Genomic DNA, 16,219 nt, shown 5'->3' on the forward strand with positions numbered 1-16,219 from the left:
GAAGGGCTATGGGGAAAAGCCAGGGAAGTGGAGTTAGGATGAGATGGAGATCAGCTATGATCAGATAGATTGGTGGAACGGGCTGGATGGGCAGAGTTGTGTACCCTCACTCCTAATTCCTGTGTTCCTATAACCTGGAGCCACCGATCCTGATTGAATGATGGAGCGGTCTCAGAGGGCTGAATGGCCTCCTCCTGCACCTCAGTCCTCCGTTCCCAACATGGCAGCCCATTTGTGCACAGCAAGATCCCACAAACAGTAATGAGACGACAGCCAGATAAACTGGTTTTTTTTTTTGTGACGTTAATGGAGGGATAAATATTGGCCAGGATACAGCGGTTATCTCCTCCTGCTCTTTTTTGGAACAGTGCTGTGGGACCCCCCATCCTCTTATCTCCCCCCACCGTCTGTCCCCCTTCCATCCCGGGAGATTTCACATCTGCAGCAACGCAGCACTCGCTCTCTGCTGCACTGGCGTGTCGGCCTGGCTTGTGCTCGGTTCGCTGCTGTGGGCACTGATCTGGAAGGCACCACCAGTGCCTCCCGGTTCCCTCGTGTTTGAGCGGCTGACTGGTGACAGGCTGGGGAAAGAATGTGGGGCACAGTAGAATGCTTTGTCCAGTCCCGGTGACGTCATTCCACTCACCATGCCAACCCTCCCGCAGACACTGCCTTTGACCACATCCCTGCTCTTTTCAGGTAAATGAGGCGTCCTCTTCCTGCTTGGATTGCTAAAATTCCGGAATGTTGTAGGAAAAGGTTTAATCGCCTCACGCTTCTCCTCTTCAACCTGCCGGTGCAGTCTCTTTGGCAGAGTCGTACCCGAACAGGTCCCGGAGTGTGGCAACTTAGGGGATTTTCATAGTAACTTCATTGCAGTGTTAATGTAAGCCTTACTTGTGACACTAACAAAATAAAATAAACATGAATAGAAAAAAGACACTTGTGATGGATGAGTTTCCCTTGAGTTAACTCCAGCAGAACAACGGGATTTTATCTTTGGCACGGTTGGTGGTACTTAGTGAACTGTGTTTACCTTAACTATCAAAAGATGAGTTATTGCTCCAGTAACTCTAGTCAGCCATTTACAGAATGTTCCGGCAATTGGTTCTGTGCTATGTACACAAAGAGTGGGGCATTTTTAGTGTGGCAGTTTTGAGAGAGAGTGTTTTACACTGAGGGGGATGGGGGGGGGTACATTGCTCACTGTATCGGTGTGGGGGTCGGTGCCGGGGGAGGGGGGTTGAAGAAATCCAGGGCGCAGGGTGATGAACCAAAGCTTTGGCTGAATTGGGAAGGGTTGTTGTTGGGAGGGAGGCGCGGTGGATGGAACATTCCAGAAGGTGTGAGAGAATGCTGTACAAGTCAGAGGGCCCTAGTGCTGGAGGCAAAGGCAAGGATACGCTGCAGAAAGTTGATGTTTAAGCCAATGGTGAGATATAAAGTCGAGGGCAATGACTTTGTGTAACAGGACAGGAGCCTGGAAGGATCCAGTGAAAGAGCCTCCAGTGGAATGAGCTCAACCCTGACGGCTTGGTCAACAATTTTTAAAGGAATATTTTCACTATCGTGTGCACTGTGATTTAAGCCAGAGCGTTATCAGTAAAATGGCTGCCCAACCACCACAAATCAAGCCTTGGGCCTACCTCGCCGCCCCCGGTGTTGCCAACCCTCCATGTGACTGCCCAGGAGGCTGCAGGATTTACAGGGTGCGTCTCCTGGGCACTGAGGCAAGCAAACCAAGGATGTTTGTTAAAAGCAAATTACTGGGGATTCTGGAATCTGAAACCAAAAGAGAAAACGCTGGAAAATCTCAGCAGGTCTGGCAGCCTCTGTAAGGAGAGGAAAGAGCTGACGTTTCGAGTCCAGATGACCCTTTGTCAAATCCAGGTTCCCATCTTGAGCTTTGACAAAGGGTCATCTGGACGCGAAACGTCAGCTCTTTCCTCTCCTTACAGATGCTGCCAGACCCGCTGAGATTTTCCAGCATTTTCTCTTTGGGTTCCAGGGATGTTTGTCTTAAAAAAAAAGAAAATGTTTAATTTTATATTCTCTTTGGATTCATATAGTTAGTAAAGGCGTGGTTAGCGCTGCTGCCTCACAGCGCCAGGGACCCGGGTTCAATTTTGGCCTCAGGTCACTGTGTGGAGTTTACACGTTCTCCCCTTCTCTGCGTGGGTTCCCTCCGGGTGCTGCGGTTTCCTCCCACACTCCAAAGATGTGCGGGTTAGGTGGATTGGCCTTGCTAAATTGCCCCTTCGTGTCAGGGGCACAAGCATGGTAAATATGTGGGGTTATGGGGATAGGGCCTGGGTGGGACTGTGGTCAGTGCAGACTCGATGGGCCAAATGGCCTCCTTCCGCACTGTAGGGATTCTATGATTCCATAACTTGGAGGTAGGGACTGATTGCAGTAGAGGGCAGGTAGTCATGTGAAAATCCCACCAGGGTAGTGTCCGACCAGCGTTGACATTCTGGGTAAGCCTGGGGGACAAGGGTTCCCTTTCAACTGGGTGTCCATGGGCTGTATAGAGCTGTCACAGTTCACTGAACAAAGATGATTGCTGTGTCCTCATGTGTTTCAATCCCCTGAGGCTACAGGTTGAAAGAATATTGTCAGTAATGCGTCACTGCTAGAAAACTCTTGGCATGTGTGAGGGAGTGAGTGAATGAATGTTGACGTTTTTTTTAAAGTTTAATTATTAGTGTCACAAGTAGGCTTGCATTAACACCGCAATGAAGTTCCAGTGAAAATCCCACAGGTGGTGTGTGTGTGTGAATGTGCGCAGGGTCATTGGCAGGGGCTGGAGGAGTTTATTAGAGGGAGGGTGGAAAAATAGGAGCAAAACCTGGGCTTTAACAGAAGATAGATATAGTTTGAGTGCAGACCTCAATATTTCTGTGATTCTTGTGTAAATGTTTTTGCTGAGTTTCTATCTGCAAATATCAGATTTATATTGAGATTTTACCACAAAAATCCAAGCTGACCCTTGAGTACCGAGGGAGGGGGCGCTGCGCTGTCCGAGGGGAGGGGGCACCGTGCTGCCCAAGGGGGAAGGGGGCGTCGCGCTGAACGGGGGGGGGCAGGGGGTGCCGCACTGAACGGGGGGGCAGGGGGTGCCGCGCTGAATGGGGAGGGGGCGCCACGCTGAACGGGGGGAGGGGGGGCCGGGGGCGCCGCGCTGTCTTCAGTTGAGATGTTAAACACTTTGCCCTTTCGGGGTGGAGTCACAGATCCCATGGCGCTATTTCACAGAAGGACAGGAGTTATCCCTGGTGTTCTGGCCAATATTTGTCCCCCAATGGGCGTCACAGCAACAGGTTAACGGAATCATTATCACATTGCTGTTTGTGGGATCTTGCTGTGCATTTCCCACATTATCACAGCGACTGTCTGTCAGAAACACCTCACTGGCTGTAAGGAGCTTTGGGATGTTCTGATGTTTGGGAAGGCACTCTCTAATTTGTCTGGAATTCCTCGCACTAAACCTCTCCACCATCACCACCTCTTTAAGATTCCACCCCCCCCCCCCCCACCCCTGCCTGACTGGTATCTGTCCCCACCTCGCTTTGTCTGGCTCAGTTAAATGTTGTTAATGCTTTTGCACAATGTCTTTCATTCTGTTAACGATGATACACAAATAATGTCAGTTGTTGTCGAGATGCTAAGATTTTATTTCTGAAAGGCTTCCCGAGAATACAAGAGGATTTCTGCGCTGTTCACCTTTCACAACGAGCAGTGTATTAAACTCGTACTCATTGGGATGTGATATATTTTGACCGTTCCCAGCAGACGGGAAGTGATTCCCGTGATCCGGCCTGTACAGAATTCCAGCAAAGGTTAAATGATCGAGTTGCTGATTCGATGAAAGCGCCGAAGGTTCTTTCTTTCTTTCAGACTCAGTGATGTTGTTCACTCTCAGCAGCACTGGCCCTTGCACAGGCCTGCCCCACCCCCCCACTCCAGGGGTCCACCTCCCCCCCTCTCCCCCCCCCCGGGGTGGAGCTGGTCCCCGTTCCCTGGGGTGGAGCTGGTCCCCGTTCCCTGGGGTGGAGCTGGTCCCCGTTCCCTGGGGTGGAGCTGGTCCCCGTTTCCTGGGGTGGAGCTGGTCCCCACGTGGAGCCGGTCCCCGTTCCCTGGGGTGGAGCTGGTCCCCACGTGGAGCTGGTCCCCGTTCCCTGGGGTGGAGCTGGTCCCCACGTGGAGCTGGTCCCCGTTCCCTGGGGTGGAGCTGGTCCCCACGTGGAGCCGGTCCCCGTTCCCTGGGGTGGAGCCGGTCCCCGTTCCCTGGGGTGGAGCTGGTCCCCGTTCCCTGGGGTGGAGCTGGTCCCCACATGGAGCTGGTCCCCGTTCCCTGGGGTGGAGCTGGTTCCCACGTGGAGCTGGTCCCCACGTGGAGCTGGTCCCCGTTCCCTGGGGTGGAGCTGGTCCCCACGTGGAGCTGGCCCCCGTTCCCTGGGGTGGAGCTGGTTCCCACGTGGAGCTGGTCCCCACGTGGAGCTGGTCCCCGTTCCCTGGGGTGGAGCTGGTCCCCACGTGGAGCTGGTCCCCGTTCCCTGGGGTGGAGCTGGTTCCCACGTGGAGCTACTCTCTGTCCCCCGGGGCGGAGCTGGAGTTGGAGTACCAGGCAGTACTCCACCTGTATGATCCCCACTCCCCAGCAGCACCCTTTTCATAATGGTTGAACCCACAAAGTGGATGTTGGTCGGCGATTAAACAGGGTGATAAATCGCCTCTGAGGTTGATTCCTGTTCTTGGCTGATGCCCAGCTGGAGAGGAGAAAGCAGAATTCCTCCCTCTTTATCCAGCTCAGTGGGTCTGTTTGTTAGTCTGTCACACCACCCAGTCCATTCAACCCTGCCCTGAATTCTGAATGGCCTGGTTTAAAAAAACAAAACTATTTCAATGGGGTTGACAGCACAGAAACAGACTGGGCAGCTTTACACTGCTGTTTATAGCACACAGAAGCTTCCTCTCTGCCTGCGTTATCTGCCCCATCCACATATCCTTCTCTTCCTCTCTCTCTATCAATGGATCTGTGCTCTTGCCTCAGTCTTCCCCGTGGCAATGAGTTCCTCGCTCTCGCCACTCTCTGGTGAAAGGAATTCCCTCACTTGTCTTCCTGTTTGTGGACCCTTGCTCATGTCTCCTGCTCAGTCATAGAATCCCTACTGTACAGGAGGAGGCCACTCGGCCCATCGAGCCAGCACCGACCACAATCCCACCCAGGCCCTATCTCCAGAGCCCGACGTATTTACCCTGCTAATCCCCCTGACACTAAGGGACAATTTAACATGGTCAATCCACCTAAACCCGCACATCTTTGGAGTGTGGGAGGAAACCGGAGCACCCGGAGGAAACCCACGCAAACACGGGGAGAATGTGCAGACTCCACACAGACAGTGACCCGAGGCTGGGAGTTGAACCCAGGTCCCTGGCGCTGTGAGGCAGCAGTGCTAACCACCGTGCCGTCTCGTAGTTAGGGACTGAAACTGTTAATTACACAGTAATTCATTGCTTTTATTTTTGTCAACGTGGTTGTCGCAAGTTGAATAACTGTGGTTTTTAGCAGAAGTGTGGCCCGTGGATTAGTGTTGCTTAATTCAGTAAACCTTGTTAAACTGCTGTTGCACCATTCATTAACGCTGATCTCTAAATTGCTACCCCATGTGTCTCAAATTTCCAGAGCTCAACCCTCCGAGTGTAAATACTCCCCTTTCTCCCTCGGGGAGGGCAGCTGTGTCCTCCAAGCTTTCAGTATCGTATTCATAGAATCCCTACAGTACAGAAGGAGATCATTTGGCCCATCGAGTCTGTACCCGACCCACAATCCCACCCCAGGCCCTAACGCCATAACCCCTTGCATTTATCCAGCCAATCCCCCTGACACTAAGGGGTAATTTAGCACGGCCAATTAACCTAACCCGCACACCTTTGAAGTGTGGGAGGAAACCGGAGCACCCGGAGGAAACCCACGCAGATACGGGGAGAATGTGCAAACTCCACATGGGCAATGACCCAAGCCAGGAATCGAACCCGGGTCCCTGGTGCTGTGAGGCAGCAGTGCTAACCACTGTGCCACCGTGCTGCCCCAAATCAAAGTGGAGAACGTATTAGGGTATATCTCTGTAAACCCAGACCTCTTGCTGCAGTCCAGAAACTCAGCTAATGTTCTGGGGACCCGGGTTCGAATCCCGCCATGGCAGATATTGGAATTTGAATCCAAGTTTTAAAAAATCTGGAGTTTAAGAATCTACTGATGACCATGAAACCATTGTCGATTGTCGGAAAAACCCATCTGGTTCACTAATGTCCTTTGGGGAAGGAAATCTGCCGTCCTTACCTGGTCTGGCCTACATGTGACTCCAGAGCCACAGTCTGAACTTAGCCGCTCTGTCACATTTTTCATGTGGCCTTATTTCCTGTGCTGCGTGCCCATTGACTATTTGACTGTAGGAGCATCACTGCGGAGGCTGATCTTGCCCAAGTTTCACACCATGTGGTGTTCTGATGAGGTAATGTTAAAAACATGAGGAGTAATTAAAGTGATGAACACCAAGTATAATTCTGTCCCTTTTTGTGGATCATTCATTTTCTTGGATGCTTTGATTGTCGGTAATTAACTATCAAGTACGTAGAAGTGCAGGAAGCTTCCTGTTGATGAGTCGAGCGATGGAGAAGGACCAAAGGTGGAATTTATTTTCAGCGCAGAGTGCGGTGATCACATAGGATGGCAGACACAGTAATAACTTTCAGCAGGGGATTGGATAAATAACTGAGGGGAAACATTTGTGGAGCTATGATAAGAAAGTAAAGGATGGGGAGGGCGGTGACCGAGTGATATTATCGCTCGACTATTAATCCAGAAACTCAGCTAATGCTCTGGGGACCCGGGTTCGAATCCCGCCACGGCAGATGGTGGAATTTGAATTCAATTTTTAAAAAATCTGGAATCAAGAATCTACTGATGACCATGAAACCATTGTCGATTGTCGGAAAAACCCATCTGGTTCACTAATGTCCTTTAGGGAAGGAAATCTGCCATCCTTACCCGGTCTGGCCTACATGTGACTCCAGAGCCACAGCAATGTGGTTGACTCTCAACTGCCCTCGGGGCAACTAGGGATGGGCAATAAATGCTGGCCAGCCAGCGACGCCCATGTCCCAGGAATGAATATAAGAAGAGATAAATGGGAAAGCTCTTGCGAAGAGCCAACACAGGCACACTGGGCTGAATGGCCTGCTTCTGAGCTCTTGCAGCACCACCACTGGCAGGAGGAGGAAATTACAGTGCAACTTGGACAATTCCCATTCCAACTCTTTTGGGTTAAAGCAATTAAACTAAATTAGGCAAACTGAGGGACAGCCCCCTTAAAGGGGAACCGCCCAAAACAAAAATAAATCGCAAATGAAACTTGAAATGTGAAACCAAAATGTGATTAAAGGGGTCAGTAAGACACCCCAGTCCTTGCCGTGCCCAGCGAGCCCGGAAGGCCTCGATGGTGCCCTTGGATTCCGCAGGCTTCCCCTCCAGGGACACGCAGCCGCGAACGTAGCCCGCGATGGAGGGGCAGGCAGTCTGGTTGGACAACCCCCTCAATCACCTGCTGCCTGGATTTATTTACAGCAAGTTTTGCCCAGGCCCAGGAGCAGGTTCACAAGGAGGTCAATTCTGCCCAAAACCGCAAGGAACTACAAAAGGTGGTGAATGTAGCCCAATCCATCACGGAAACCAGCCTCCCATCCATTGACTCTGTCGACGCTTCCCGCTGCCTTGGCAAAGCAGCCAGCATAATTAAGGACCTCACGCACCCCAAGCCCAGGAATCGAACCTGGGTTCCTGGCGCTGTGAGGCAGCGGAGCTAACCACTGTGCCACCAGTATTTATCCTAGCACAGTCAGCACAAGACTGGCTGCAACAACATAATGACAAAAGCAAAATACCGCGGATGCTGGAATCTGAAACAGAAGCAGAAAATGTCTGTGCTGTTATAGTCTGCACTCCCATCTCCTCCTCACCCCTACACCCTACCCGAGAATAGCTAAACTCTTGGGGGAAGATTGCCAAATCAATCCTTTCACTCCTCTCCTTCCTGATCTCTATCGGAATGCCGTTTAATTTGGGAAGTAAATATTTGTTCTAATCAAATAGGCACTTTGCAGCTTTATTCTGAGGCTGGGAGAGGCCATTCAGCCCATTTATCCCTGCCTGATTTTAAACAGTGTACATTCCCTTCACTGATGTCATCCGATTGGTTCTTGAACAGGTTTAAGGTCTTGACCTTTAGCCTGATGCTAACGGATTGATCGCTCTGTCTAAAGCAACATGGCTGACAATGTTCTCCCGTGTGTTTATTACCTCCTTCACCCCCCCCCCCAACCCCACCCCCACCCCCACCCGCCACCCCCCCCTCCCGATCACTGTGCTTCTGGAGCTTTACAAATCCTGACTTTAATCACTTGTGACCCATACCTTCAACTCCCTGTACCCATGGCACTGGAACTCCCTCTATAAACCCCCCTGCCTCCCTCTCTACTTTTAAAACTGTAATAGATTGAGGGCGACCCGATGTGGCTTGAATCACAAATAGGCTTCATTGCCAAATAAAAGGCAGCACGGTGGCACAGCGCCAGGGATCCGGGTTTGATTCCCGGCTTGGATCACTGTCTGTGTGGAGTCTGCATGTTCTCCCCGTGTCTGCGTGGGTTTCCTCCGGGTGCTCCGGTTTCCTCCCACAGTCCAAAGATGAGCAGGTTAGGGTGCATTGGCCGTGCTAAATTGCTCCTTAGTGTCCCTGGACGTGTAGGTTAGAAGGATTAGTGGGGTAAATATGTGGGTTTGCAGAGATAGGGTCTGGGTGGGATTGTGCTCGGTGCAGACTCGATGGGCCAAATGGCCTCTTTCTGCACTGTCGGGGTTCTATCTATTGTATACAAGCACAGCAAGGTCAGACTGAATTACAATGTGACTGCTCTACTCAGCTTCCTGGCTCCTCCTTCACCCTCCTGCTGATTGGCTCAGCCTCCCACCAGGACAATCCATAGGGTCCTCACCTTAAAGGGCCACAAAAAACCCACCTCCTTCATCACCTGCCTCAAGTCTCACATTTTGTGTGATTCTTCCTCCTGTGCCTCTCCTCCTGTTACGTACATTGGCGCATGCCCCTTTAAGGGAACGGGGTCCGATCACGTGGGACTTGAGCTCCACACCAGGTAGAGTTTGCCAAGCCATTCCCGCATTCTGATCACTTCATGCACATTCTTAGCACCTTCTCAGCCTTCTGTTTCCACATTTACATTTCCTTTGTCCAATCCCAACCCCACCCCAGCAGCATAAATCTCTGCTGATTCTTGTTGCTCTGACGAAGGGTCATCCAGACTCTCAACGTTGGCTCCACTCTCTCTCCCACGGATGCTGTCAGATCCTGCTGAGATTTTCCAGCATTTTCTGCTTTTGATTCAGATTCCAGCATCCGCGGTATTTTGCTTTTGTCATTATGTTGTTGTAGCCAGTCTTGTGCTGACTGTGCTAGGATAAATACTGGTGGCACAGTGGTTAGCACTGCTGCCTCACAGCGCCAGGGACCCGGGTTCGATTCCCGGCTCGGGTCACTGTCTGTTCGGAGTCTGCACGTTCTCCCCGTGTCTGTGTGGGTTTCCTCCAGGTGCTCTGTTTCCTCCCACAGTCCGAAAGACGTGCTGGTTAGGTGGATTGGCCATGCTAAATTCTCCCTCAGTGTACCCCGAACAGGCGCCCGAGTGTGGCGACTGGGGGATTTTCACAGTAACTTCATTGCAGTGTTAATGTAAACCTACTTGTGACTAATAAATAAACTTAACTTGTTAATATACGGTTCCAATTAGTTTATTTCCTCTTACCTCATGCTTTAGAATCATAGAATCTCTACAGTGCAGAAAGAGGCCATTCGGCCCATCGAGTCTGCACCGACCACAATCCCACCCAGGCCCTATCCCCTTATCCCTACACATTTACCCGCTAATCCCTCTAACCTACGCATCTCAGGCCACTAAGGGGCAATCTTAGCATGGCCAATCAACCTAACCCGCACATCTTTAGACTGTGGGAGGAAACCGGAGCACCCGGAGGAAACCCACGCAGACACGGGGAGAATGTGCAAACTCCACACAGACAGTGGCCCAAGCCGGGAATCGAACCCAGGTCCCTGGAGCTGTGAGGCAGCAGTGCTAACCACTGTGCCGCCCCTATTACATTACTATTAGTCTCAACAGCAGACCACACACATCATGCCTTTGAGTGTTTTAATTTTGTTATTGCTATGTTTTAAACCGTTTTCGTGTCTTGGCTAATCAATGGGTTTGATTCTTCTCCCCATTTCAGCCTGCTGTCCTGGACAATCTGCTTAGTTCCATGAAGTTCGTGCTCCAAGGCATGGGGGTCCTCAGGATTAATCTGGCCAACCCCAAGAATACTGTAAGCGATTGTTTTTCTAAAAATAAGTAGCACTCCACATGGGCACCTTTACAGCCAATGAGATATTTTTTGAGATGTCGTCACTCGGAAATGCAGCTGCCAATTTACGCACAGCAAGATCCAATAAACGCTAACAAGACAATGACCAATCATCAGTTTTTGTGATGTTTGAGGGAGGGGTAAATAATAAACGGGACACTGGAGGGAGCCCCGCCCCCCATCCCCTGCTCCTCTTCAAGACGGTGCAACAGGGTCTTTTTAAATTTGACTTCTTCCTCAGAGTTACAAAGTCAACGCGCAGAGTGGACAGGGCAAGAGTTTAAAGTTTATTTATTAGAACATAAGAACATAAGAAATAGGAGCAGGAGTAGGCCATCTAGCCCCTCGAGCCTGCCCCGCCATTCAATAAGATCATGGCTGATCTGAAGTGGATCAGTTCCACTTACCCGCCTGATCCCCATAACCCCTAATTCCCTTACCGATCAGGAATCCATCTATCCGTGATTTAAACATATTCAGCGAGGTAGCCTCCACCACTTCAGTGGGCAGAGAATTCCAGAGATTCACCACCCTCTGAGAGAAGAAGTTCCTCCTCAACTCTGTCCTAAACTGACCCCCCTTTATTTTGAGGCTGTGCCCTCTAGTTCTAGTTTCCTTTCTAAGTGGAAAGAATCTCTCCACCTCTACCCTATCCAGCCCCTTCATTATCTTATAGGTCGCTATAAGATCCCCCCTCAGCCTTCTAAATTCCAACGAATACAAACCCAATCTGCTCAGTCTCTCCTCATAATCAACACCCCTCATCTCTGGTATCAACCTGGTGAACCTTCTCTGCACTCCCTCCAAGGCCAATATATCCTTCCGCAAATAAGGGGACCAATACTGCACACAGTATTCCAGCTGCGGCCTCACCAATGCCCTGTACAGATGCAGCAAGACATCTCTGCTTTTATATTCTATCCCCCTTGCGATATAGGCCAACATCCCATTTGCCTTCTTGATCACCTGTTGCACCTGCAGACTGGGTTTTTGCGTCTCATGCTCAAGGACCCCCAGGTCCCTTTGCACAGTAGCATGTTGTAATTTTTTTCCATTTAGATAATAATCCAATTTGCTATTATTTCCTCCAAAGTGAATAACCTCGCATTTGTCAACGTTATACTCCATCTGCCAGATCCTCGCCCACTCACTCAGCCTGTCCAAATCTCTCTGCAGACCTTCTACGCCCTCCACACGATTCACTTTTCCACTTATATTTGTGTCGTCTGCAAACTTTGTTACCCTACACTCAGTCCCCTCCTCCAGATCGTCCACATAAATGGTAAATATTTGAGGCCCCAGTACTGATCCCTGCGGCACGCCACTAGTTACCATCAACCAGAAAAGCACCCATTTATTCCGACTCTCTGCTTCCTGTCGGATAGCCAATCCCCAATCCACGCTAACACCCTACCCCCAACTCCGTGTGACCCATTCTTCTTCAGCAACCTTTTGTGAGGCACCTTATTAAACGCCTTTTGGAAATCCAAAAACACCGCATCCACCGGTTCCCCTCCGTCAACCGCACTCGTCATATCTTCATAAAAATCCAACAAGTTCGTCAAGCACGACTTTCACCTCGTGAATCCATGCTGCGTCTGCTTAATCGAACCATTCTTATCCAGATGGCCTGCTATTTCTTCTTTAATGATGGATTCCAGCATTTTCCCAACTACAGACGTTAATCTAACCGGCCTGTAGTTACCCGCCTTTTGTCTATTTCCTTTTTTAAACAGCGGCGTAACATTAGCCGTTTTCCAAACCGCCGGCACTACCCCAGAATCCAACGAATTTTGATAAATAACCACTAACGCATCCGCTATTACCTCTGACATTTCTTTCAGTACCCTGGGATGCATTCCATCTGGGCCCGGGGACTTGTCCACCTTCAGTTCCGTTGGTCTACCAAGCACTGCCTCCCTGGTAACATTAATTGTATTGAGTACCTCTCCTCCTACCAACCCTCTATCGTTAATATTCGGTAAACTATTTGTGTCTTCCACCGTGAAGACCGATACAAAAAACTTATTTAAAGTTTCAGCCATTTCCTCATTTCCCACTATTAAATTAGTGTCACAAGTAGGCTTACATTCACACTGCAATGAAGTTACTGTGAAAATCCCCTCGTCGCCACACTCTGGAGCCTGTTTGGGTACACTGAGGGAGAATTTAGCATGGCCAATGCACCTAACCAGCACGTCTTTCGGACTGTGGGAGGAAACCGGAGAACCAGGAGGAATCCCACGCAGACACGGGGAGAATGTGCAGACTCCGCACAGGCAGTCCGGGAATCGAATCCGGGTTCCCTGGCGCTCTGAGGCAGGCGTGCTATCCATCTCCTTGCTTGCTCCAAAAACCAGTTCAAATTCCAATTGAATCCAATCCACGGTTCCCACAAGAGAGACAGACTAGTGGACAAGGATGGGTATTACACCTGATCTTGTACTTGCGGAAGTGATCCTGCAACAGGGGCTTGTGTCCCAGGTGGAGAATGTCTTGCATTGCGACATCAACCATCCAGGAGTTGCAGGTAAACATAGCCAACCTACTCTGAGACAGGGAACTCGCGATGGTCAAACGGGGTCTTTGACATGCACCCCAGAGCATTCATTAACTAAAATTCATTGGGTGGCGCAGTGGTTAGCACTGCTGCCTCTCAGCTCCAGGGACCCGGGTTCAGTTCCGGCCTTGGGTGGCTGCCTATGTAGAGTCTGCACATTCTCCCCGTGTCTGTAAGACCACAAGATATAGGAGCAGAATTAGGCCATTCGGCCCATTGGGTCTGTTCACCATTCAATCATGGCTGATATGAGTCTCATCCCCATTCTCCTGCCTTCGTCCCGTAATCCCATTGACTCTGTCTACACTTCCCGCAGCCTCGGAAAAGCAGCCGGCATAATTAAGGACCTCGCGCATCCCGGACATTCTCTCTTCCACCTTCTTCCATTGGGAAAAAGATACAAAAGTCTGAGGTCACGTACCAACCGACTCAAGTACAGCTTCTTCCCTGCTGCTGTCAGACTTTTGAATGGACCTACCTTGCATTAAGTTGATCTTTCTCTACACCCTAGTTATGACTGTAACACTACATTCTGCACCCTCTCCTTTCCTTCTCTATGAACGGTATGCTTTGTCTGTATAGCGTGCAAGAAACAATACTTTTCACTGTATACTAAAACATGTGACAAATCAAATCAAAAACCTATCCATCTCTGTCTTAAAGACACTCAATGACCTGGCCTCCACAGCCTTCTGCGGCAAAGAGTTCCACAGATTCACCACCTTCTGGCTGAAGAAATTCCCCCTCAGCTCAGTTTTAAAGGAGTGTCCCCTCATCTTGAGGTTGTGCCCTCGAGTTCTAGTCTCTCCCACAAATGGAAACATCCTCTTCACGTCCACTCTATCCAGGCCTCTCAGTATTCTGTAAGTTTCAATTAGATCCCCCCTCATCCTTCTAAGTCTGCGTGGGTTTCCTCCGGGTGCTCCGGTTTTCCCCCCATAGTCCAAATCCACAGGTGGATTGGCCATGCTAAATTGTCCCTCAGTGTCCCAGGACATGTAGGTTAGATGGATTAGCCATGGTAAATATATAGGGTTATGGCGTTAGGGCTGGGGTAAGATGCTCTGTCAGGGAGCCGGTACAGGTTCGATGGGCTGAATGGCCTCCTCCTGCACTGGAAGGACTATAATTTTTATGATTTCCTATGATTTGGACTGTTTGGAGTGAGCAGCGACTGCAGTAGATTTGCTGCCAGTAGGTGTCAGTGTTGCACTAGTTGTACTGAGCTAAATGTTACCTCCTGTGTCTGTCCAACTTGTACATTAGGCTGGGCGGGTCACTAATGTTCCACTCTTCACCTGTTTTCTCCTGGGATAAAGTTCTATGGCTTCTGGGTGTTAACCTGTTCTTTATCCAATAGAAATTAATTCACACGAATCTTATAACTCTGCCCCAGGGAACAGTATTGGGGGCGGTGCAGTGGGAACAATGTCGAGGGAGATGGGGTGGGATCAGTCATAGAACCATAGAATAGAATCATAAAATCCCTACAGGAGGCCATTCAGCCCATCGAGCCTGCACCGACCACAATCCCACCCAGGTCCTATTCCCACAACCCCACATATTTACCCTGCTAGTCCCCCTGACACTGGCCATGGCAAATTGCCCCTTAATCAACCTAACCCGCACATCTTTGGACTGTGGGAGGAAACCGGAGCACCCGGAGGAAACCCACGCAGACACGGGGAGAATGTGCAGACTCCACACAGACAGTGACTCAAGGCCGGGAATTGAACCCGGGTCCCTGGCGCTGTGAGGCAGCGGTGCTAACCACTGTGCCACCCCAATATTGAGGGCGACAAGGTGGTTTTGGACAAGATGTCCAAAGAGAGAGGGATTCTGACATCAATATTGGATGAGGCGGTCTGTCAGTCAGGGCGTGAGGGAAAAGAGGCGGTAGCAAATAAACTAGTCAGAGGCTCAAAGAAAGTCAAGTAGAAGTGCAGAGCACAATAAAAATCCTTATCTTAAATAATCCTGGGAGTTGGGAATGGATATCACAGAGTACTACAGTGCAGAAAAGGCCCTTCGGCCCATCGAGTCTGCACCGACGCATGAAATGCCCTGACCTGCCCACCTAATCCCACTTGCCAGCACCTGGCCCATAGCCTTGAATGTTATGACGTGCCAAGCACTCATCCAGGTACTTTTTAAAGGATGTGAGGCATCTCGCCTCCACCACCCTCCCAGGCAGCGCATTCCAGACCCTCACCACCCTTTGGGTAAAAACGTTTTTCCTCAAATCCCCCCTAAATCTCCCACCCCTCAGTTTTAACTTGTGTCCCCTCGTAACTGACCCTTCAACTGAGGTGAACAGCTGCTCCCTATCCACCCTGTCCATGCCCCTCATAATCTCAAACACCTCAATCAGGTCACCCCTCAGTCTTCTCTGCTCCAGAGAAAACAACCCAAGCCTACCCAACCTGTCTTCAATAACTTAAATGTTCCATCCCAGGCAGCATCCTGGTGAATCTCCTCTGCACCCCCTCCACCCATCAGGATGCGGATGGTTATGTCATTGAGATTATAACCACAGGGAATTGGAGTGGGTTCAGTGAAAGGGGCTGGGAGGGTGAACAGGGAATGACGGGGCAGCTTACTTTGCTCGTTCGGGATCTCGGGAAATTCCATGTCGGAATGTTTGTCCCGTACCTGGGAGTTCCTTACCTGGATGTACCTTCTCCCTTCTTGCCCGACCTTCCACCGGGGGGAGCTGGGTGACAGCAGAGCAGCAGGTCCCAAAATGCCTGGGGTCATGGGCAACCGGGTCAGAGGTCACGGCCCCTTTTTACAGCAGCAGCTGCTGTAAAGCAGATAAAGATCCAAACTGGGAAGCCAGCAGGTGCATTGATACGGGAAATCTGTGCGAGGGGGGGGGGGGGGGGGGGGGGAGAGTCGGGTGTCTGGGGTTGGTCAGGGTTCGTGGTGGGGTGGTCAGTGATGGGTTGGGGGGGTGCGGTCAGTGAGGGCGAGGTGCGGTCAGTGAGGGCGGGGTGCGGTCAGTGAGGGCGGGGTGCGGTCAGTGAGGGCGGGCCTGCGGCCAGTGAGGGGGGGGGGTGCTGCGGCCAGTGAGGAGGGGGGGGGGCGCTGCGGCCAGTGAGGAGGGGGGTGGGGGCTGCGGTCAGTGAGGGGGGGCTGCGGTCAGTGAGGGGTTTGGGGAGAGGGTA

The 16,219-nt window shown here is 50.9% G+C and overlaps 1 protein-coding gene across 1 annotated transcript in view; it reads left to right on the forward strand.

Moving 5' to 3' along the window:
• The window catches only part of gnav1 (guanine nucleotide binding protein (G protein) alpha v1), a 150,571-nt gene that overhangs the window by 31,944 nt on the left and 102,408 nt on the right, over positions 1–16,219 (forward strand). The window contains exon 3 of the mRNA XM_078225736.1: positions 10,361–10,453. Within this exon, the coding sequence (XP_078081862.1) occupies positions 10,361–10,453 (93 nt within the window). The remainder of the gene's footprint in view (positions 1–10,360; positions 10,454–16,219) is intronic.

This window comes from Mustelus asterias, chromosome 12 (assembly GCF_964213995.1).
Source record: "Mustelus asterias chromosome 12, sMusAst1.hap1.1, whole genome shotgun sequence".
Classification (NCBI taxonomy): domain Eukaryota; kingdom Metazoa; phylum Chordata; class Chondrichthyes; order Carcharhiniformes; family Triakidae; genus Mustelus; species Mustelus asterias.